We start from the raw sequence: 22,906 nt of genomic DNA, 5'->3' as shown, positions 1-22,906 counted from the left end.
CGAACAACTGTAACATGATCCAAAACATAGGCACTTGTGGGAGGGATCTTTTCTTTTGTTAGATTACTTTGTAATCCTTTTACATCGGCTTCGGCCATACGCCAACCCCCCGCTCACTCGCTTCGTTCGCTCGCGCCGGTATGAGTAAAATATTGGACAACGACCCAGAACAATTAATATAACAATAATATATATATATATAATAATAACAATATATACAGGAGTAATACGGATAATTTAGTTCTTTTTACGAAATTTTAGGTATGTTTTGCTCATTTTTACCTCGTTACTCATTACCATCTTGCATATCACAATTATCATTACTTTGGTTGCAGTTTTGTAATATTATAAATTTGTACGTAACTTTAGCCGTGACTTTGAAAAGGCTTTTGATCATCACTGGCGCCCACATATAGAGACATACTCGTATACTCGCAGATATGTGTATGAATGTGGAGCCCATCCATATAGCCGATGCCAATTAATGACCAAATTAGTGAAGCACTCATAGACAAACACTTGACCGATTATGGTACGGGATTTTCTACTGATTTGGTTCGAATTGTGATTTATTTCCACAGACTGTCTTTGATTTCTTTGTTAGTATCTCGGACTGGACCTGGACTGCCACTACAGTGAACATTGAACAGTGAACAGTGAACAGTGAACCGAGCCGAACCTGGACTGAACTGGACCTGAGTCGAGGGAAAGTCGGTGGGAGAACAAAGTGAAATGCATACATCGCATATAAGTAGGCAATCAAATCGACGCTAAAACATCAAAGTGCCAAGGCCTTTCATTTCGTGTCGACTCCAACTCCAACTCGAGCCGAAGGACACCAAAACGAGCTATCGACCTGCAAGCGGCATCTGAGGCACGTAGTAAAAGCCAAATGGCCATAAAAGGGTCCGGCGATTGCTGTGAAATATGATGCGCAGTCCTCAAATACTAATTAGCTTTGGCAGTCGGGCCCAGAGTGCAGCTAGTGTTGATGATACGAGCTACCCATAGATACGAGTGCATACTTCTGTATCCTAAGTATATAAATACTCGCACGGCGCGGCAAGGCAAGGCACGGCAAGGCAGCAGCCAACCAACCAACCTATGTGCACAAATCCGCCAGTGTGGCTGCTGCTGGAGTGGCTAACAAATTGTGAAAACAAATTACTGTCATAAATGTCAGCATTACAAACTGACAACAATCAATACATCAATCTCAACCTGTTGTCAACTCAAACAAAACCACAGCAGCAGCAGCAGCAACAACAAAAACAACAACAACAACAATAAATTATGACAGTTTTAAAGATACAGAAAAAAGTCCACACATACGATACGAGCGACTCCTGTCGCTCCTGTCTTTACAATTATACTCGTAAGCCTACATCAGCTGGCGTCTCTCCCAGTCCAGACAGTCGGACAGTCGAACATCTCACAGCAATGTGACAATGACAAAACAGAAAAAAAAAAAAAATAATAATAAAAAACGCCAACTGTTCCGTCCCGAGCAGATCGCAAGCATTTAATGAAATCAAGCCTTAGACCGAGATACACGAAGATAAAAATCCAGCTGGAAAAAGCTGTACAACTAAATGATTACAAAAATCTAAATTGAATTTCGCCATAAGTTGAATCAATGGCCAACTCTCTGGGCAGCTAATCCAAACATGAAATATGCCGGAATAACCCAGTAGTCTCCAGTCAGCAGTCGCTCAGCAGCGCTCAACTGTATAAATTCTAAGGTAAACGCATAATCTGTAAGGCAGCAAAAAATGAGCCCCAAGAGCCCCAAGCCAATAGTAGGGGACTTGGGTGATGCTCTACAAGGGACACTAAAGAACAGCCTAGGCATATTATTTTCCCACAATCGTGTCGTTCATCAAATCGAATCTATTTAAAGATTTTGCCAAAGAGGCTTTAAAGAGGATGACTAACAATTTCCGTAATTAAATGGTAATAGACAACGACAATACCAGTACGTAATTGAATTTTGTTTTTCATTTCACACTAAACTAATATGCCCATTCGACCCATTTTCCCTGGCATAGGGCATGCGAAAAAGGTAGAGAAACAAAGCTACATTGGGTGCTGCCTGTAACGGTGCGGCAGCGAGATTATCCAAGAGAGGAATAGGCGACAGGAGATGGGAGATGGGAGTTAGGAGAGAGATGAGCCCGCGCCTAGACTAGAGAGGAGCTTGGCAATCAATAACTTAAATTACAAAGTAATTGCACAGGCATTCACAGCACGCTGTAGCAGCTTCGCTTTGCTTCCAGCAGGCAGCAGGCAGCAGGCAGAAGGCAGCAGGCAGAAAGAGAACTCATCGTCATCAGTATCAGATTCAGCATCAGCTTCAGTTTCAGCTTCAGCACCCAGTACCCAGCACCTGAGGCTTTCAGCACTCCACTCCAGTCCACTCCACTCGCGGCGCTCCGTCCTTCTGGCTATGGCTCTGTCCGCCTCTGGCTGTCGTCACAAATGTTACACTTGATGGTAATGATGATGGACAGATTGGTACCAAAGTCACTCAAAAAGCGTTGCCGTTGCCAGCTCCGATTCCGATACCAAGACGAGACTGCGACTTCGACTGCGACTGCAACTGCGACAGAAGCCAAGCCTTAGCCCCAGGCTCAGGCTCAGGCTGAGGCTCAGGCTGAAGAGTGAGACTGAGGCCAGGCCAATCCGGTAGCCAGTCTGTCAGTAAGTTGAAAATTGTTTTAAAATTGCTGTTACATGTCTGAATGCAAGCAGATTGAATTACAAGCTGGCCGAGCAAATGCTTTTTGATCATCACAGCCACTGACTGCGAGAGCAGAGCCCAGTCCCAGTCCCAGCCGACCCAGTCCCAGTCTCGACCGGGGTCTAAAATTAAATATTGCGCATGCGCATGCGCACAGCACAGCACAGCGCAGCACCCAGTGGTAAAATCAGTCAACGCATATATGGTATAATCTAAATTTAAGTGTTGACACATTCGACTGTTGCTGACCAACTGAAATCGATACCAAAAGCTGTGAACCCAGTTTTGTACACACGGTGCGATTAGTACAAGTGAATTTGATGGATTACTCGCAAGAAGAGCGGAGAGTTTGAGGTGAAAGCTCATCGAGATCTAATGATTGTAGTAATTAAAATTATTTGACGTTGAACATATCAATTTCATTGAATAAGTGTACAAATATATGGACAATCCTCCTGGTAGATAACAACCTAAGAGACATCTTGGTTGGTGCTCTTCTACAGTATTAACTATCGTAATGCCCCACTTCCTCTTTGTGTCCTCAATATTGTTTTCCATGCCTGAGATCCAAAGAAGAAGGCGGCATCGGCATCTCCTCTACATTTCCCTAATGACGGCAGTTTTAGTTTATGTGATTAGACTTGCAAAATGATGCGACACCCGAAGGAAGAGGAGACTCCACGAGTCTCCTTCTCTGTAGGAGTCGTGAGTGGGGAGTGGAGTGGAGTGGAGTAGAGCGCGTGACACTCGCCGCTTTGGCTGCTTATCTTTTATTTAACATGTTCGCTCTGTATAAATATGGAGGAGCCGCAGTTTGCGGCATCTAAAAGTCTCTCCAGGCCCATTCCCAGTTCCAGTTTCAGTCCCAGTCCCCCAGTCCCCCAGTCTCCCAGTCGCCTAGTCGCAGTCTGTAGCAATAGCTTCATCTGTGGCGATGTTGCCGTTGCCGTTGCCTCCGCTACCAGAGCGTTGGCCATTCCTGCACTTCATTAATTATGCGAACTGCTCTCGAAGCAGAATTGATGGCAATGGAGCTCTGGCCAGGCCTGGTACCAGGCCAACGTCATCGTCATCGTCATCGTCATCCTTTGCAGCATGATAAAGTTGTAATTTGTTGGCAGTTAAAGGTGTTGCTTATAGTGCAACTAATCGACATCATAAACTAAACTCTGCGTGGCTAAACAAGATCTGGTAATGTGTCCGCCAAATGATGATGACAATGTGTCCGCCAATTGAAGCTCAATTACATGATCAAAGGATGGTTGCTCCGTACATTTAATATGGTTTAATTGAAACTATTTCAGGCGAGGCAAAGAAGAAGTAGGAAAATGTTTTTAAATGAAATATTCGAGCATTCTGATCACCTTCCTTTCGATATAGAAACAAATATATTCGATGCCACAATAATGTCATTTATGGGGTTTTGAAAATGTTTGTAAATAATAGACGATATGCGTTTTCCACTGCAACCAGAGGCTTTAAGCTCTGCCTAAGCATTGCCAACTGTTCCAGTCTATTTTCATCTTGTTGGCGAGTAATTAAGCTTCTCTTCATTCGGCTGGCCGAAAAACTTTCTCTGCTGTTGCCAGGCTGAGAATGAAGCGCTCAAATTCGGCACACACTCACACACACAGAGTGAGAGCGAAAAGTTTAAGATTTTCTTCGCTTAATTCTGGTTGTCTCTATCCCTATATGCCCCTCTCTTTCTGGTTTCCTGGTCAAGGGGTCGGGGTCGTTGGCGTCTACGAGTATATACAATATTTCTTAAATTAAATTATCAAAAAGAATTTCACTAGTTGGCATGCCTAACCCCTGGGCCCCCGCTATGCCACGCCCCCCCTTCCCACTGTCTACTTCCAGGCAGCAACCTGCTCTAAGTAGTGAGAGGGCGAAAGAGTGGAGGAGGGGGAGGAGAGTAAGTGACCAAACGGTGCAAAAAAAAAAACAAACGGGTAAAAGAAATTCCGAAAATTTTCCCACACTTCTTGAAGGAGCACAAATCCACAGACGTCTGTCTGAGAGAGAGAGAGAGAGAGAGGGAGAGACACGCAGAAAGAGAGAGAAGAGCGCAAGAGAGAGGACATGCACAGCTACTCATATTTGTTTATGGCTGCTGAAGAAGATGAAGGAGGGGTAGAGCAGTAGGAGCATGTGCATGAAGCACATGTTGCATTTGCGTCCGACTCCGTTTCGTTGTTGATGAGCTGCATTATATGGCTGGCATGCATACGAGCCGGCGACCGGGACCGGGACCGGGACCGGGACCGGGAGAATCGGCGACCGAGAGAAGCAGAGAGCTGCAGAATGGAGCCAATGAGCTGGATGGAAGGAGAAGAGAGCAGCAGCACACAGAAGAGATGACGACGTTCGTTGGCATCGACATAGACATAGACTGGGACAGAGACAGAGACACCGATGCCAACGGCAACGGCAACGTCGAGGCCGTGGCGAATGTGTGGAGGCCGGACAGGCCAAGTGGGCATCGGGTATGGTGCATGGGGTATGGGACATGGGGGCATGGGGCATCGTATCCACTTGTTGCCGCTATTTACCTTTTGGTTCTGCTTGTTGTCTTTTGTCTCGTCGGGTTTTCACTTTAGCGGTTCTTCTTCTCCTGCCCATGCTTCTCCTTTCCCTTCAACTCCTTCTTCTTCTTCATCGTTTTGGTTTTCATTTTTTTTCGTTGCATTGTCTTTGCGCATTGACACCGAATTGCAACTTGCATGAAAACGCCCTAACGGTATGGGAACTTTTGCCAGTTTTAAAGGGACAGAGAGAGAGAGAGTGAGAGAGTCACATGAGGAGGGGGGATGAAAGAGGATGATAAAGAGGACGAGGCAGAAAGCTTTTTTTTCATCTATTATGTCTACTAATTTAGAAGAATTCGAAATTTAGTAAATACAGAAATATATTTTACGTTTATAGCACGAACGCTTCTTTCATCGACGTATGTATTTATGTATATTCGGATTGTGGGTTGGTGTACATCTTTTTACGCAAATCCCAAGCAAAAACGACGAGAAACGATGATCCCATCCCAACGACAGCAACAACAATTATTCAACGACGGCGAAGAGAATGAGAACGACGACAGCGACGCGAAAGTTCGGGAGCGCCAAAGTTGCGTTAAGAAGGAAGCTTGCGGTTCGGCCCAGTGTGGTTGTGAGAGGAACGAGCTGCAACGACCAACGACGAAAAACATAGAATCAGAGACATTTACTACAAATTAGCTAAACATTAAAATAACTTTAAAAAACCCCTACATATTTTATGGTATTTAAATGCCTGAAAGCAACCTGATAAATATAAATTAATATTGATTCAATAAAGATATTCCTTTACTTTAGATATATTTCTCGCAGATCGCAGACCAACCCTGAGAGCATGGATACGAGTACATAGTAAAAGTATATGATTTCCTTACATCCTTGCATTACAAAGAAATTTTCTGTAAAAACAATCGAATAGTCGAATACATGAACTAGAATTTTCATTATTTTCCTAGTTCGTTTATTCTATGTCCTTCTCGACAATAGATCAATCAGCTTGAAAGTTGTCCGCTAAGAAAAGTGATGGCTTATCCAAAGAAAGTTTCTAATTCTATCGATCAGCTTTGATTATCTAGCGGCCATGTTTGGCGATACGAAATCCTAAGGCGAGATGTCTGCGTGATGGGAATACAATATTGTGAAATAATGCGATACTCTTGCTTTCTACTTGGTCCCGGGTGACGGGTGCCTGGGGCCTGGGGCCTGGTGCCTGGTGCCTGGAGCCCGGTCCCACTCCCCGCTCACCGGGGTCCCAACCCAGCTGGCGACAAGCAGCTGCCCGAATGTTTTTGTTGGTGGCTTTTTGTTTACCGCACGACAAATTGCTTTGCTTTTGGCATCTCCGAGGCGGCTCAGGATTCTCCATATATGGCCAGAAGCCGTAGACACTTTGCGTGTCTCGGTGTTGGTGTTGGTGTTGGTGTACTAGTACCAGTACCAGTGCAAGTACGAGTACTCTGTTTGTGTATCTGTGTGTGTGTGTCTGCACTAAACAAATTGTTAAATTTATTGCCGGTCGTAAAGAATGGTCGCAGTTACAGTCACTGACAAAGCCACGGCCACAGAGAAACAACAAATTCCTTAAGTAATGCACTCAAATTTATAGTTCAGACTCAGTCAGTCAGTTGGGGGGTAGTCGGAGTCTTGACGAACACCTAAAAGTGCTAGTACGTAGCTATCACTGGATGGAAAGCCATCGAAACCTTCTGCCCAACTTTAAGATCCGCAGCTTTGCCATATTCGCACTCGCCCAGATCTATCTGGCTATGACATCTTTGGCATTTTGGCATTTAATTAATTAGCGAACGTGAACTAACAAACTTAGCAATGCCTTGGCCACTCATTGGCGCCGTTGTCAATCACTCAATCAATCGATCAATCAGCTCAAATCAGCAGCATTCCTGCGACTTGCTTTCGTAGCATGTGGAGTGAAAAATTACTCAGAAATGGTCAAAGAAGAGAGAAAGAGAGTTGGGAGCATTTGGAATATGCAGGATAGAATGTCCAATGATAGTAATATATGTACGTATGGTATGGTATACCATAGTATGGCATGGTATTCGCTATTGCATTGCCAACTGAGAAACTTTCAGGATGTGCCGACTAGAGAACCTAATTGTTTTGGGTTTTGGGAAGGTTCATGTGAGATGAATATAAAATACGAGTAGTTCCTATAGGCGGACTTTTTTCTTTGGAAAAAAACTGATGATAACCGATGGACCAATCAAAGAGAGAAACAGTTCTTTTTAAAAGTTACTTTCTCGAAATTTCCGCCAAAATAAATATAAACTAACAAACACACACATAACCATATTGGGAGTTGCCTTTCTTGGTGCTGACTCCCACAAATAGAAACATTTATGCCCCGCCATTTGAAATGACAGTTTGAAGAGGAAAATGTAACAAATTTCTTTGGATCCCTCATAAAATAGGATTTTATCCAGATCTTGAATATACAAACAATTGCCAAGGATCGAATGGTTTGCCCGCCCCAGAGGAACTCCTGAATCCCAAGCAAATTAGGAAGCTAATGAAGAATTTACATTGTTTGCCAAAACGAATTATTATTAAGCATGGCCTGGTCCGGGCCAAAGACACAGCCAGACTGAGAGAGGATTGGGCTTGGGCTCGGGCTCGGGCTCGGGCTTGGGCCTGGGCATGGGCTTGGGCTGTGGATCTCTGCGGTCAAAGAGAAGCCAGCGACCAATTATATCGCCGAGCTTTGATCTTGCGACTGGTTCTAGGAGCGATGAGGAGGAGGCCTTGGGTCTGGCTGGCCTAGACTATTAAGCATACCGAAAGAAAGTTGGAAAATGTGAAGCAATTGTTTCTGGCATTTCGGAGGCACTTTGTTCTCGAGCCGACAGGGGCGAGGCCGTGTCCTCAGCCTCTAATTCCCACCGCGGATTCGCCAAGCCAAAATTTTTTTTTTCGTCGCTCTGTTTCGGCAAAGAAGATTACGCATTGCATACTCGTATAAATCAAATGAAGCGTGTGCTATGCCCAAAGGAAAGTTCCCCCAATTTCGGACGCATTCAATTAATGTCAGTCGTAAAACGTATGAAAAAACCGAAAACCCGAAAAGAAAACCAAGTCAACACCCATAAGATTTATAGGGTAAACCAATTTTTGTTTCTTTTTTGCAGTTCCCAAATCCACTTAAATGCTGTTCGCTCTGGCCAAGCCCCGAAAGCCGTTCCACATGTGTGGAGAGGTGTCTCTGCCTGTGTCTGGCTCTGGCTCTGGCTCTGGGTCTTGGTCTGGATCTGGGCACGGAGGCCCCACTTACTCACCCCTGCACCCAGGGTCGGGCCTTAAAAAGTGAAACACCGACCAGAAAAAACGCTCCAATTTGTCACTCGTGCTTAGGCCAGAGCCAGAGCGGGCAAGATGCAAAAAGTACGAGTATTGTCATACTCTCACTAAAAGTAGTTTTACGCTTGTGTTTTTTTGGGAAACCAAAAACAGCTTGGGCATAGATTGTTCTGAAGTACAGGACTTTCCATTGCGATTCGGCAGCAAAACTGTTGGCTCTAGCAACATCACTTTCAAATCATTTAATAATAGTTTGCAGAATCCTTTTTAGGTCCAGTAAAAACATCTAGAGAAGGCAGAAACTTTAGAGCCTATCCGGAATCTTGCATTTCCTAGGGTATCTCCGACTCGTATAGGCCATACAATTGCCCTGTTATCCCAAAGAAGACCGAAAGAGAAGCCGAGCAGATCGCACAATTGTTATTAGTATCTTTTTGAGAAAAAGCCGCCGTCGCCTCAGACGGACGGACGAAAACTGAAGCACGCGCTCTTAACAAATTGTGCTACGAATTTATGCGATTCACTGGAGCACCGTGGAGAGAGAAATGTGCGCCCGATGACATCACGAGCAAAATATGTGGCCCCCAAAAAAGGCGCGGCCACCGCTCAAGCTCAGCCTCAGTGGAGGGCATGGCAGATCTCAGATGGAGATCTGCAGTCAGATGGAGGTCAAACGGATTCAAAATTTTCTGACAGACACATTTTCTGCTTCGCAGCTCGTTCGCTTCTGACATTCCTTCATCAGCGAAACGGTTGCCAAAAAGGATTCTCTGTCCCCTGACAGGATGCAAACTAGTTTCCCTTTAAGCAGAACAAATTACGAAAGAGATCTTCTCTGGGAGTTATGCAAATTTACCATCGTGTGAGATTTATGGGATCTGGGAATGGTTCGAAGTCGCGACTGGGCGCCTGCCCATGCATAAAACTGAAGCAAATGACAGACCGATCGTGTCCTGGGCAGGATGCTTTGTCCTGTGTCCCGTCCCTCGCGTCGACAGCTTTATGAAGTGTTGAAGAATCAGAGGAACCAGAGTCAAGGGCCCAAAGCGAGTTCATTAATTTGACATGATCCGTGCTCTTGAAACACTCACTGGGACACTCACTGTGCGCTGTGTATTCGCATTCAATGCTCAATGTTTATATACATAATTGTTGCATAATAACCTCATTAATCAACGGTGCTTGAATGCCAGAGTCCTGTCTGTGTCAGTTTCTGGCGTCTGGCAGGGGTTGTTAAGCATCTGACTTTACTAATGGTTGAAGATGATGTTTTGATGCATTACGCTTTATGTATCTGCTCCCTGTCCCCTAGTCCATTTTTGATAGAAACAAAATCGGAAGCATCTGCCATGATTTGTAATCATTTGTATGTTCGTGTCAAAAAGATGCTAGATTCAGTCTATAGATTGTGGGGACACTTTAATGCTCATCATATTTTCGGACAGGTTAAACAAGAGTCTTATCATGGTACTAGGTATATTCCCCTTCAAAACACCGTTTTACAAAAATAAACGTCCTAAAAGTTATTTGTTTAGAGGTGGTCGATCTTCTTCATTCCTAAGTATTACTTTACGTGTATTTTTGTTGCTCTTTCGACTGTCGCCCGTAACATTGACAGAAACAGAAACAAGAGGGATGGGGATGGGGATGGGGATGGGGTAAGAAGACTAGAAAAATAAGAAGAAGCTGTAGAACAGTCAGTGGCAAAAATATGTCCATGTTCCGTATTCCTCGCTCCATCTCCCTCGCTCCTTAGTTTTGCTCCTTCTCCCGCTCCAACAGCTATCTCTATCTGGCTCTCTATGCAATGCAATTCTAAAAATTGAATTATTCATGGCGATTGTACGACAATCAATTGAAATTGAAATAAAATGCTGCCTGCCAAGTTGTTGCCGATGTTGTTGCTGTTGTTGCATTTGTTGCAGATGTTGCTGTTGTTGCCGCTACTGCTGCTGCTGCTGCTGCTGCTGCAGCTGATTTTGCTGCCGCCTTTGACATGTGCGCAGACCGATTTTTCAGATACTTTTTTCGTTTTGGCCCGACTTGGCTTGCGTTCGTTCGTTTGTTCGTTCAATTGAAATTGTGATTTAAAGTATCTGTATCTGGATCGATTTGGCATCGATCGAATGTCGCCAAATGTCTCCCATCGAAGCTCACGATGGCATGCTGGCTGGCCCCCAGACAGCAGGAGATTTGTCGCCTATTTTGCTTGTGGTTTGCTTTGGTTTTGGTTTGATTTCTTCTGATTCTCGTTTTTTGGCCAGCGGCAATTTGTATTTGGCCATGTTAGTGCATAGATCAGACTTGTTCAAGTGTTCAAGTGTTTGGCAATCGTATTTGGGACCTGTTCAACATTTTCTCGGAAAAGTTTGGCTGCGGAAAGATCTCCAAACCTTAAGAGCTTTCTGAGAATGTATTCTACAATCCGTGTGATTTCGTTGCGGATCCCTTTATTGCCGATTGACAAGCAAATTGACGTATGACAAGCTAGAAGTTTATGATAGAGAGAATCGGAATTAGAGAGGGGATTAGATAATTCGATATTTAATTTGGATGCTCTCACCAATATCTGGCGGATAACCGCACCGAACTTTGGCTGTTCGGGAGGTTCCAGTTTTCCAATTCTATAAATTACTCTAACTGGAAATAGCGAGCTTCCTATGGAATTTTTCTTTCTGCTCAATGCAATCGGATTAAAATTGCCCCTCACTCTGTCCTTGCAGCATAATTTGAGGCAGATTGCGCTCTAATAAATATGAGCAGCCATCAAAGCTAATGCGCCAACTCGTCACCGGGAGATGAGCACGCGAGTAGGCGAGATATGCGCCCCGCTACCAAGGCCCAAACTTAATTAAAATTTCGTCAGATATGGAGACGGAGAGAGAGGCAAGACGAAGACGAAGAGGGCAGATTTGCCTACGAGCAAAAGAAATGTTAATATGACTGCGCAGTATCCGTAGCAGCTGCAGCATCCGCAGCTCTAACTAAGATTATGACGACAATGATGCTGACAGGCAAAGCTCTGACTCTGGCGCTGGAAACTACTGAAAAGAAACTAACCAGATTCCTGATGCAGTCAGAGTCGGTAGTCGGTAGTCGGTAGCCGGGAGTCTCCGTTCCAGTTCATGGCTAAATGCTGCTCGTGCTGTGATAAATTACACGTCATTTCAGAGTGTTGCGCTTCCTTGTTACTCCGTCAAGTGGTGTTGACACGGCCGCAGCGAATGCAGGGTATTAAATGATCTTCACTGATGCTCGAAACTCGAATCGAGGCTCCTCTTGCTCTCGCTCTCGCTCCTTCTTCAAGTGCTGTTATTAAAATGAAATCATCATCATCACGATGTGACAGAAACCGCGAGAGGGATACACTGGCGAGATGGATGCCTCAGGATCAGTTGTGCGAGCATCTACTCGTAAGCACGGATCTGGCTTATGACAAGAGAATTCAATTAGACATATGAAAACGCGTTGATTGTTCCGCCGGAATGGGAACTGTTTGGAGCTGCCGCTTCTTAAAATCTACTTTAAACTAGGAACTATTAACTTTGTTCTACAGGACTCTATGGTAAAATTTTTAATTTGGAGGATTTGTTTGATTAAGTTTTGCGGCTATTTAATGTTAATTTAAGATATTTGTTGCACTACTGAGATTTTCCAGTAGCTTAATTTATGAATGATCATTTAAAAGTCAACGACGTTTCCGCAAAATTATCCACTATGACAAAAAGCGAACAACTTTTAGTTGTTCTATTTTCATAAACTTATGTCCCGTTATTATTTTTTAAAACTATTTAAACGATTAATTATTGAACAAATTGACGCATAAATTCATTAACTTTGATCTGAAAACCTATCAAAATAAACAAAAGTTCAAATTTCCGATATTTTTTAATACTTTTAAAGTCGGATTTTCCATTACTATAATCTACCAAAAGAAAGATGATACATGATAAAATTTTATCCATAAAGTCTCTCTAACATATTGAACTACCTAAAAAATTACAAACAATTTTCCCAACCACGTTTAATGGAATATTTTTTTGCTTTATTACTCCGGAATTCGGTAACTTAACGCCCATAAGTTACGGAAATAGGAAAGGTTTTCCACCTGGCCACCTAATAGCTATTAAGAAATACAATTTTTTTCAAAACTAAACTTTTTCCTTATATTTTTTTAACAATAGGCCACACATGGTCTATTGTGGTGTATAGTAGATTATAGTGGCGAATATACATATGCGGTTTTTATGTGATAGCGATGTTCAAGGCGGGGATAATTTAAAGACAAATTTGCAAGAAGTGAGTGCCAAGTCCAAACTGTCCAAGGGAGTTCCCTAATGCGATCGCGACAGATCGAGAGAACGATAGCGAGCCGAGAGAAAGGCAGGAGATGAAGACGTAAGATGGGGGATTCATAGGCATGGGTGTAGATGACAATAGGGTTCAGTGGTCAGTGCCAAAATGACGAACAATAAAATTGACTTACTTTACTTTTGCACCACTGGCTATGATCTATGGATTAATGGCTAATATCGGCCTGCGCAACCCAATTATTTTGTTTATCAACATAATTATTTTCAGAACTAATAGAGTGCTACTAAAAATATTTATTATTAACAAATTATTATTAAATAACATCGCAAAACACAATCTTGAAAACAAGTTTTTTGCTTAAGTCTTTTGTATTTGTAGGATTTTACAATTTTTGTGATGATTAGCAGATGAAGGGATATCTTTAAATATTCAAAATTTTAATTCATATACACTGAGAGAAAAATGGCTTTGTGAAAAGACACAAAACATTATTTAATTTCAATATTCGCTAAATATTATATATATTTTAAATATAAAATATATTTAAATCGAGTATTTTCATATTAATGACAAAATTAAAGTAAAAACACTTCAATCTCGGCTTAAAATTAAATAAACTCCTACATAATAGTTCTCAATAATCCCTTCAACTGCTGAAAATCACGAAAATTGAATAAAAAACATTTAAAAATGCTAGAAATGCAAAAGACTTAGGCAAGAAACTAGTTTTCACCATTTTGTTGCACGAGCTTCGATGTTTTTTTTCTTTCTTTAGTTTGTTTACTTACTCTCTGTTTTTACTCACACTGAACGGCGGGCATTACGATACTCTGTGCCCACCTCTTTGCCACTTTAGTTGTCCAATACGAATACAAATGAATGCACATTTACAATAAAAAATATAAAAAAAACCAAACCGAATTTAACACTCTCGCACATACACAAGCGCAGGAAATAATAACAGTACTGTGTGTAGGCAACAGCCAACGAATCAAGACATTTTCAATGAATACGAGTGAAACATTCATATATATCCGCATATATACATCCATTGCATACATACAAATCGTGCCGGTGGCAACAGCCAACCACAGTTGAGCACGCACCACCGAACAGAGAGAGACTTGGGTAAGAGAATACAGTGCGAGAAATTAGGATTAAGATGTCTCACATTCGGCAATCAATACATAAGAGTCATATTTGCGCCTTACTTAACACATTTTAGAAGCGGATTTTCCCTCAATCTCGATGCATTGACATATAAAGACTGTTCGAATTTTACCTATAATTAAATGACAGAAATAATTCCGTTCCGAGCGTTGTGATATTTTGATTAGAACTCGGCATGGGTAGGAATATAAATTGAATTTCTCGAAAAAAAATTATATTATTTACAGATTTTCTCTTTTTTTGAACTATTCGAGTATGGATAATATTTTGAAAATTTTTTCTTAGTCTATGGGTCTTGAGAGCGTGCTCTTCTCTCTTTCTGTGCCAGAAAAGAGAGCGCAGCAGAGCAGAGCAGAGCCGAGCCGAGGAGCAGAAGAGCAGCTGTTTGAAAAACAGGAACTGACTGTTGGGTTGTAATGATATGATCTTTGAGGCCAGGGCCACACCGGGCCAGTCGCAGTCTCAGAACGACGATGACGATTCAGTCTCGGATTGGACTCACGCTGCCAAGCATCGTCGATCGCGAAGTTCTTCGGCGTTATGTGCGCCACGTGAGTGTTGCGAGTGAGTCTCTCGAGTGCCGTCGCTATATCATCACCGTTTAGGCGGATCAATGATGTCACTGAAGATAATGTGCTATGAAATGTGCTATGGTCAGATATGATCTATTGATAATGCAGAGATCATCCAGTTTGTAAGGAAATCTGATCAGTCAAAGTGTTCTGTGAAATTAAAAACATATACAAATATATATAAATAAATATATGCAGTGTACCTTTTGGGATCTACAATTTATGCAGTTTTGGAAATATCCAATTATAAAAAGGTAACTACGCAATGTACAAAATATATAAAATTAAAGAGACAAAAATCCTTTTAAGATTTAATGGATTGAATAATCACAAATATAAAATTTAAAAGATAAAAATCCTTTTAAGAAAGACAAAGATTTAATGGATGTAATAATCAAAAATAAAGTATTATGTTTTTTTTTTATTTTTTTTAAGTAAAAAATACTATGTTAATGTTATTGTTAAATAAATATGGAAATATTTATTGTAGAATGGAACGTGCAAAAAAAAAAACCTAAAAAGTATAAAACTATACGAATGCTAATAAGTCGTAATGAAAATATTAATTAAATTAAATACATTTTGCATAAATAGAATAAATTAAGTGGCTATCAGCAATTCAAATAGTCAGATAAGATTGTCAATGAATGTTAAAAAAAAGTATTACGGCACATATATTCAAGTTCCTGCACAACTTGATTGAAACGTAATATTTTAGGATTCTTTAGAGACATGCAATTTGAAATAAACTGAAAATGTGTCAGAAACGAACTTAAATAAAATATTCCATTTAATACATTAAAGCAAAGTGCATCAAAAAGTGGCAGACTAGCCAAGTGGACCATTGGGGAGAGAAGTCTTTACCCTTTTAGCCACTCTAAATTGCATAAGCCCTTAACGAAAGAAATATAGATTTGGTAGGCCCCAAAAAACAAAAACAACAAAAAGGAGTAGTAGAGAAGTAGAGAAGCCAACCGAAACAAAAGAAGCTCATTGACATGCTCATTAATAATGTTATTGCCTTTTGTGCGATAAGTGTCAAAAAATTACTACAATAGGGGTAGGGCAGAGAAGATGCTGGGAGATGGAAGATGTATTCCAGCACTTAATTGTCCAACTGCTGTCGGCAATCAAGCAGAAAAGGGCCAGAGACCGGGGCTGGACTGGATCGGGAACCGAGCTGGGAGGCCACGAAAGGAAGCAGACAATTCAAACTAGAGCGTGTGACTGCTGAGTGGATTTGCATATTCGGAATATCCGTCTCCAGTGGAGTGGACTCCATTGGCAGGGCTAATAATAAAGCATATTACCGGCAATTGTCTGGCCAGAGAGATGATCACGGAGGAGCTGAGACGAGGGTTTTGGGTTCTTGATTCTTGTTCTATTTTGTAGCCGCTTCAAAATATTTGAGACAATCGTGGTTTGCTTGTTTGAACACCTTTTCTACCTTTGTTTCCCTTTATCTGATTTGGCATTGTCCATCATTTTGTTTGCTTTAAAGGACACATTTTTTTGCCCGTTGTTTATTATTCTTATTGAGGAAAATCCTTCTGCTTTATGTGCATTCATTTTGGGTCTGTCAACAGCAACTTGATGAGCTTGTTGAGAATGTATCTACATACATTCAACTGATCTGGTTCTTATTGTCTAAGCCGCTTCGTACCCGTCGTCCCCCCATCAGACTCCTCTCTGCTCCACTCCTCTCCTCACCGATTCGGAAAACATTTTGTAGATCTCCGCAGATTAGATCTGAACAATCATCCACTTGGCTTACAATCAATACGGATAGTTTTTAATTAATTGTTTGTTCAAGTCGAATGTGTAACATTAATCTTGGTTTAAATGTGGCTTAATCGATAAGCTTGGCAGCTGGGGATTGTTTCTATTTTGTGATCGCTTAGGTCCGATATAGAAATGAACAATGGGAATCTCTTTATGAATTTGAAATGCCACTAGTTGAATTCAATAAAAAAAAGAGACGAAGGGAACCCAATAAGATCCACCAACAAATGACAATGAACCAAGTCCATCCGAACCACAGAAATACTCTTACAAAATTCTCCTTCCCGTGTAACTCTCTTTTCCTTAAAGACCTTAATTAGCAGTCGGGCTTGTGGAATGGGAACTACAAGTATGTGTGTCCTGGTACACGACTTGGATCGGTATTTGTCCATTTGATGGGGGAAACGGAGGATGCACGAGACAAATCTCTTGAATCTCTTGAGAGCCCAATTTGTGTCCGGTTTTGTAAAGCGGGCGGCCTTGGCCAGCATCGTGATTGTGCCAAAAGGATTGAAGCCGCCTTTGGATACAAATCTGCCAGTTTATCGCTTCGTGGTCACTCCTTTCGGTTTGCTTAAAAAGGCCAGAAATGATTGTGGAAATTTGCTGTAATTATATTGAGAGATAAGCCGCTAAAGGACAGGTTTTGCGTGAAATTAGTTTATCTTTGCTAGAAAAAATGTGTGATAGTATATTGGCCTTCAATCAGAATGGGAATTAGTATTAATTTGGATTACTGGTTGAAGCCGGAATGTAGGAAAAGAATTAAAGTATGCATATGTAGGATATACATAGATATTCCTTTCTTGGGTATCCCAGAGTTTCTGCTTTAATGCTCCCTTTAATTTAGAACTAAAACTACCTCAGACCTCACCACTTGGTGTACCCCTCACTCCGGCCAAGTGTTCGCTTAGGTGTCCATATCTTGACATTGTCCGGCCCCAGTGGCAGGGCTGACAGTGGCAGAGGGAGCTGCAACTGCAAACTGCAACTAGAAATGTGCCCAGCAGGTGGTGCCACAACGTGATGCTGCTTCTGTGATAATGGTTAACCCCAGGCTCCGTGCTGCCCCTCCAACCCATAGCCAGCCTGCCAATGCCCAGCACTTTGCATATAAACGCTCGCTAATGGACACCAAAGGTGACAGCAGAGCCTTGCTAAATTGGCAAACATTAAATTTGCACCTTCACAGCGAGCTCCAGCTCCGCAGCGGAGACAGGCGCGAGCGAAACCGTGACAATTTTCGGCACAGCGGTGCGCTTTTCCAGAAAGCAGCAAAATCAGCGGCAGACAGAAGACACAAGAAATCTTCAATCGCTTGAGCTTGAGCTTCAGAGGCGACCCAGAACTGAAACTCTTGAACACTTTGTGCTCCATAGATAATCTTGGTGTCTTACAGCAGCAGCAGCAGCAGCAGCCAAGTCAGGCCAGGCCAAGGCAAGCCAAGCCAAAGTTGGTACTTAATGGGGGAGGATCGTGGAGAAAGATACTCGTACTCGGATAATCGTATCGCAGAGAGTTTTGCCGGAAGGAAAGGATACGAGCACAGCTGTATTGAGAGTAGGTACATCATTGAGGGTCCTTGGTGACCTGCAGAGCCCAATCCAATGATAGCCAAGTTGCGATGGTCCATGAAAGTGTTTCTCGAAGCGTTAACAACCAAAAAAATGTCAAAGAATTTATAATGTATTGTAATTGTACGAGTATATCCATGACAAAATCGATCCCTCCCCAAGATTCTCCATGCTCATCAAACAGTTGACGTAGAATTTTCGTAATTTTCGTTGTTATTGTTGCTGTTGCTGTTGCGGTCTTTTGTTTTTGCTTGACCTTAAGAGCTTTATGAGCGGGCAAAACAAGTCACAGCATGCATTAGATGTGTGAACGTGAAGCCTTCTGTGGGAAAGGAAAGAGAGGGGGCAGTGGCAGTGGCAGTGGCGGTCGCCGTCGCCGTCGCAGAGAGATGAAGAGAGGTGGAGTCGAGGTGCAGGGTCTGACATTGCCGCGACCGAAACTTTGATGGTGCAAGCCCAAACCGGTCGCTGCATACCTCAATTTCTATCCACGACCTGTGGCAAAAAAAAGAAGAGAATTCAAAAATGAAAAAGAATACAAAATAAAGTAAAGAGAAACGCAGTGGGTCATCGGTTATGCCTGTGGTTGTTGCTGTTTCGATGGCTCTTCTTCTACTGTGCTGCCTTTTGGTTTGGCTTTTGGCTTCTTTTTTGTTGTTGTCAAACTGAGAGAGGAGTTAACAAAAAAAAACACAGACATACACTCATATAAAAAGAAAAATAGTCGGCAGAAAAAATCCCATCGATAACAAGGACAATCGTGAAGAGGCCGCCACAGATGGAAGTTTTTCAATTAAGAGTTTCGGCAACAAGCTCTTGAGAGCCCAAGAATCATACTTTCTTTAGAAACCACTCATTAATGATTTATCCTTAGTATTTAGTATATATATTTTTGACTAAAAATCTGTGCTTTAACTTAGAAACAATCACATTCGCTTTGCAGATGAACCAGCTGTGCAAAGTGTGCGGCGAACCGGCGGCTGGTTTTCATTTCGGGGCATTCACATGCGAAGGCTGTAAGGTGAGTACTCCCGTTCCCGTTTCTATTCGCATTCCTTCCATTAGTTGAAAAATATCTCTCCCAAATGGATATTTTATGGGGATTACCCGAGACAATTGTGAGAAAGATGGGTGCTGCTATTTCGCACATTTCGTAGACAAAACAAGTCGACAAAATGTGCAAAAAATGATCTCGATTTTGGCTTTTACTTTCCATCAAATCGAAAACATTATTACTATAATTAAAATTCAATTCGGTAGATTAATCGATTTTTAATTGACTTTAAGTAGATACGTGTGCGCACCTCAGCACAAAGCAAAAGCCTTCAAATGGCATGGGAAAATTTCTGCAAAATTTAGAGCAGTTATCAGGGAGAGCGGGAACTACAACTACAACTACGAATACGAACACGAATACGAATACAAGTAGGAGTATGAGTATATATATGTAGAGATAGGTAAGCCTCAAGGCGAGCACAAATGTAAACTGCAGTCAATCAAATAAAAATTACATGCATATTAGATGAGTCAGCGCATTCGGAAACAAAGGTCCCAGACACCCATCAAACGTGGCTCAACTCCACTCAGAGTTGAACTTCAAAATCAACTCCGCCATGAGTCGGCACCCGGCACGGCACCAGCCTCAGCCCCAGCCCCAAGCACCAGCCCCGAAACAATGGAAATCAGTTGCGATACAATAAATGGTGCATGAAGATTTATTCGTATCTATGCTGCTCCTTCTTTGTGGCGTGCCCCATCAGTAGTTGGGCACATTATGAACGCACATTTGATAATTGAGGCAAGTTCGACAGCGGTAGACAGGTGCACACACACACAGAGGTGAGGTAAAGAGGTGACATCCATTGTTAAAATGTTGTTAGCCAGTTGCTCAGCTGAGATGACCTACAGAGCCAGCAATATCAGGAGCAGTCTGACAAAGAACGCTTCTCTATAAAAACACTACTCTATAGCTTGGGCAATCCTCGGTTACCACTTGGGAAGAGTTTTGCAGTCCATGGGTCATTAGAGACATATTTTACACATTGGTCTTGGGTATGAAAAAGATCGGACAAGTAGTTCACAAATCTCCACTCGTCGCAGAATACACCCGTTTGTCTAGATACAAGATACTCATCTGAAATCTTTCTCTTCCCGCCTTTTGCAGTCCTTCTTTGGGCGCACCTACAACAACATCGCGGCTATAGCCGGCTGCAAGCACAACGGGGACTGTGTGATCAACAAGAAGAACCGCACGGCCTGCAAGGCGTGTCGCCTGCGCAAGTGCCTCTTAGTGGGGATGTCGAAGAGTGGCTCCCGCTATGGACGCCGCTCCAACTGGTTCAAGATCCACTGCCTGCTGCAGGAGCAGCAGAGCACGGCGGGTACAGCCAGCGGGACTGCTGGTAGCGGACCAGGGGGGGTCGGTGGGGTAAGCAGTGCGAATCTGGAGCAGCTCGCGCGCCTGCAGCAGGCGAGCCATCAGGCGCGTCAGACCTACCAGGACAAAACGAATCCCTGCATCAAGTCAGCCACCTCCAGCTCCCCCACAATGGGGGGAGTGGGCGCGGCGGGAGCCACCTCCTCCGCAGCCTCTCCTAGCCTGCCCGGATTCCTGCAGGCGGCCAAATATCTCAACGATCGCCAGCAGCACCAAAAGCACCAGCAGCGGCAGTTGAAGCTGGAATCCCGCCTGAGTAACACCCCCAGCGACTCCGGCGCATCATCGGCCGGCGATCCCAACGAGGATGGTGCCACCAGTGTGCTGAGTGGCAACACCACGGGCGTCATCAGCACCGCTGCATCAATGCCCAAGCTGGGCCAGCGGCAGGGTTGCCCTCCATTCCCCGCCACCTCCGAGCCGGACGCAGATCTGGCTGCGCAGCAGCAGCGTCAGCGCCATCAGGAGCTGCTCGAGATCTTCCGCAGTCACTCGGAGCCGCTATACAGCTCCTTTGCCCCGTTCAGCCACCTGCCACCAGTGCTGCTCGCGGCCGGAGTGCCCCCACTGCCCATCTTCAAGGACCAGTTTAAGGCGGAACTGTTATTTCCGGCCGCCAGCAGTCCCGAGCTGGACGAACCCATCGATCTCTCGCTGAGATCGCGAACAGATCCAGCCAGTCCCTTGGCGCCTGGCTCAAACAGTCCCAGTTTGAGCGAGCCTGCAGCGGCCGGTCACTTCCTGGACGAGACCTCGATCCTTGTCCGCAAATCCACGCCCCTCGACCTCACTCTGGTGCGCTCCCAAACCCTAACGGGCTGAAAGATAGCTGCGATCTGAGATTCGAGATTGCCTGAAAATTCGTTCCAGTGCTAAAACAATTTCGAAAAGATATTCTTACCTGCAGAAGAAAGGACCACGGAGAAATGGGCGCTAAGATACTCGTATATGAATACCGAAACCAGAAGAAATCTACCCATAAAAACCCCCTTCATCTTCATCATTTTGGTGCCAGTGAAATTATGTACAAATATCAATATCAATATTTTTTTTTTTAGCTCAATTACAGCCGCTAAGAGAAAAGAGTGAACAATCGTATTATATATACAACAAAAATATATATATATATATAGAAATATAAATAAATAAATGATACTTTCTAGACAAATTTACAAATGATTGTCATTTAATGTGCTATGTGAATTAGCTTACATTTCCGTTTTTTTTTTTTCTCTTTATTTATGTATAAATATTTTTAGTTATTAGACAGTAGGGTTTTTTTTTCGTTGTTTTCGTATTGAACTTTTGTTTGTTTTATTATTTTTAAATAATTTATTTGCCTAGATGTTAAGCCAATGTATAAATTTTAAAAGAAGAGTAAAATAAAAGTGAAAAGTTATGAAGAAATGCTGATCTGGTGTGCGTGGAAAATATTTGAGAAAATTTTGTAGTCGTTTCGGTGGTCCCCAACTAAACATTTTTCCAACCACCACACAAAATGAATTTCTTTCTTTGAGCTCCTTCAGCTCTCTCTCTCTCGCTCTTGAGGTTGACATAAAAAGCTTCATTCAATTGACACATGACCAAACTTTTCCATGACCATCTACAGCAGAAATTTGTTCAATATACAAGTACAGGTACATATATACTGTAGAGGGATATATGTATGTATGATGTATAAATAAGTTTTCGATTCAACTGTCACGGCTCCTGTGTTTACGTGTATATCCATCAAGCGGCGAACACAAATCCTGACCGCAGCGAGCCCGGTACCCAGTCAATGCGTTATTCATTACATAACCATGCTGCTGCTGACATATTTCCAAATGTCAGGCTACCTAGATGTTGACTATATAAATGTAATTATGACAGCCCTGGACAGATGACACAATCCGCACAGACTCAACGGGAGAGCTGGGACTTGTAGTCGACTTGTGGTGGCAGAGGGAAATCAAATGACTTAGAAAACGAACTCAATTCGAACATCTGTATGAAATTAAACAAAAATACTTTGAAATATTTGGGGAAGCTGAAAGTTCATATCAAAGCTACATAAAATGAATATAATGATTGATTACTCATCGAAAAGGCACCTCATACCTACCTAATCGTATACTAAACACTCATATACGTCTAAACGATATATTTTATTGTACAATATACAACTCACTCATAGCTGCATATGTGTACACAGAGACAAACTCTCTTGATTGGCTCATCTCAGTATTTAAGCTTCGAGTGGCGATTCGCACATCTATTCAGTCAGCTCGGCTCGGCGCGGTGTCTGTGTGTGAGAGTATCTTACGGAACACGCCCCCTGAGAGCAGGGAGACAAAGTGAGATACAAAGCTAAATAATCGCACGACACACCACACGCACAATTAGCCGCGGCAGCCACAGTAGCCGTTAAACAGAAATAATAGTCTAAGCGAAATGAATACTCGTACACGGAA

General features: G+C 42.7%; 1 protein-coding gene and 1 long non-coding RNA gene across 3 annotated transcripts; both read left to right on the top strand.

The window, feature by feature from the left end:
- Positions 1–600: 600 nt before the first annotated feature.
- LOC26533491 (uncharacterized) lies at positions 601–3,211 on the top strand. 2 transcript variants are annotated; one of them, XR_001453144.2, is made up of 3 exons: positions 601–1,975; positions 2,049–2,696; positions 2,752–3,211. It is a non-coding gene; the product is annotated as an uncharacterized lncRNA (long non-coding RNA). The 2 variants fall into 2 exon arrangements; XR_004470490.1 differs by having other exon boundaries at positions 2,049–2,700.
- An 11,312-nt stretch (positions 3,212–14,523) lies between these two features.
- eg (eagle) lies at positions 14,524–21,473 on the top strand. Its single transcript, XM_001353471.4, has 3 exons — positions 14,524–14,914; positions 18,960–19,037; positions 20,181–21,473. The coding sequence occupies exons 2-3, from the start codon at positions 18,960–18,962 to the stop codon at positions 21,273–21,275; spliced, it is 1,173 nt and encodes a 390-aa protein (XP_001353507.1). The 5' UTR covers positions 14,524–14,914; the 3' UTR covers positions 21,276–21,473.
- Positions 21,474–22,906: the final 1,433 nt, after the last annotated feature.

Source organism: Drosophila pseudoobscura, chromosome X (assembly GCF_009870125.1).
Source record: "Drosophila pseudoobscura strain MV-25-SWS-2005 chromosome X, UCI_Dpse_MV25, whole genome shotgun sequence".
Lineage (NCBI taxonomy): Eukaryota > Metazoa > Arthropoda > Insecta > Diptera > Drosophilidae > Drosophila > Drosophila pseudoobscura.
Note: the sequence above shows the minus strand (reverse complement) of the source record. Positions and strands in the feature narration are given on the sequence as shown.

Excerpts from the sequence above, each read along its gene's own strand:
- eg (XM_001353471.4), top strand. The coding sequence starts at position 18,960 with ATGAACCAGCTGTGCAAAGTGTGCGGCGAACCGGCGGCTGGTTTTCAT. Across the intron at positions 19,038-20,180 it reads TCACATGCGAAGGCTGTAAG|TCCTTCTTTGGGCGCACCTA; the intron begins GTGAGTACTCCC and ends CGCCTTTTGCAG.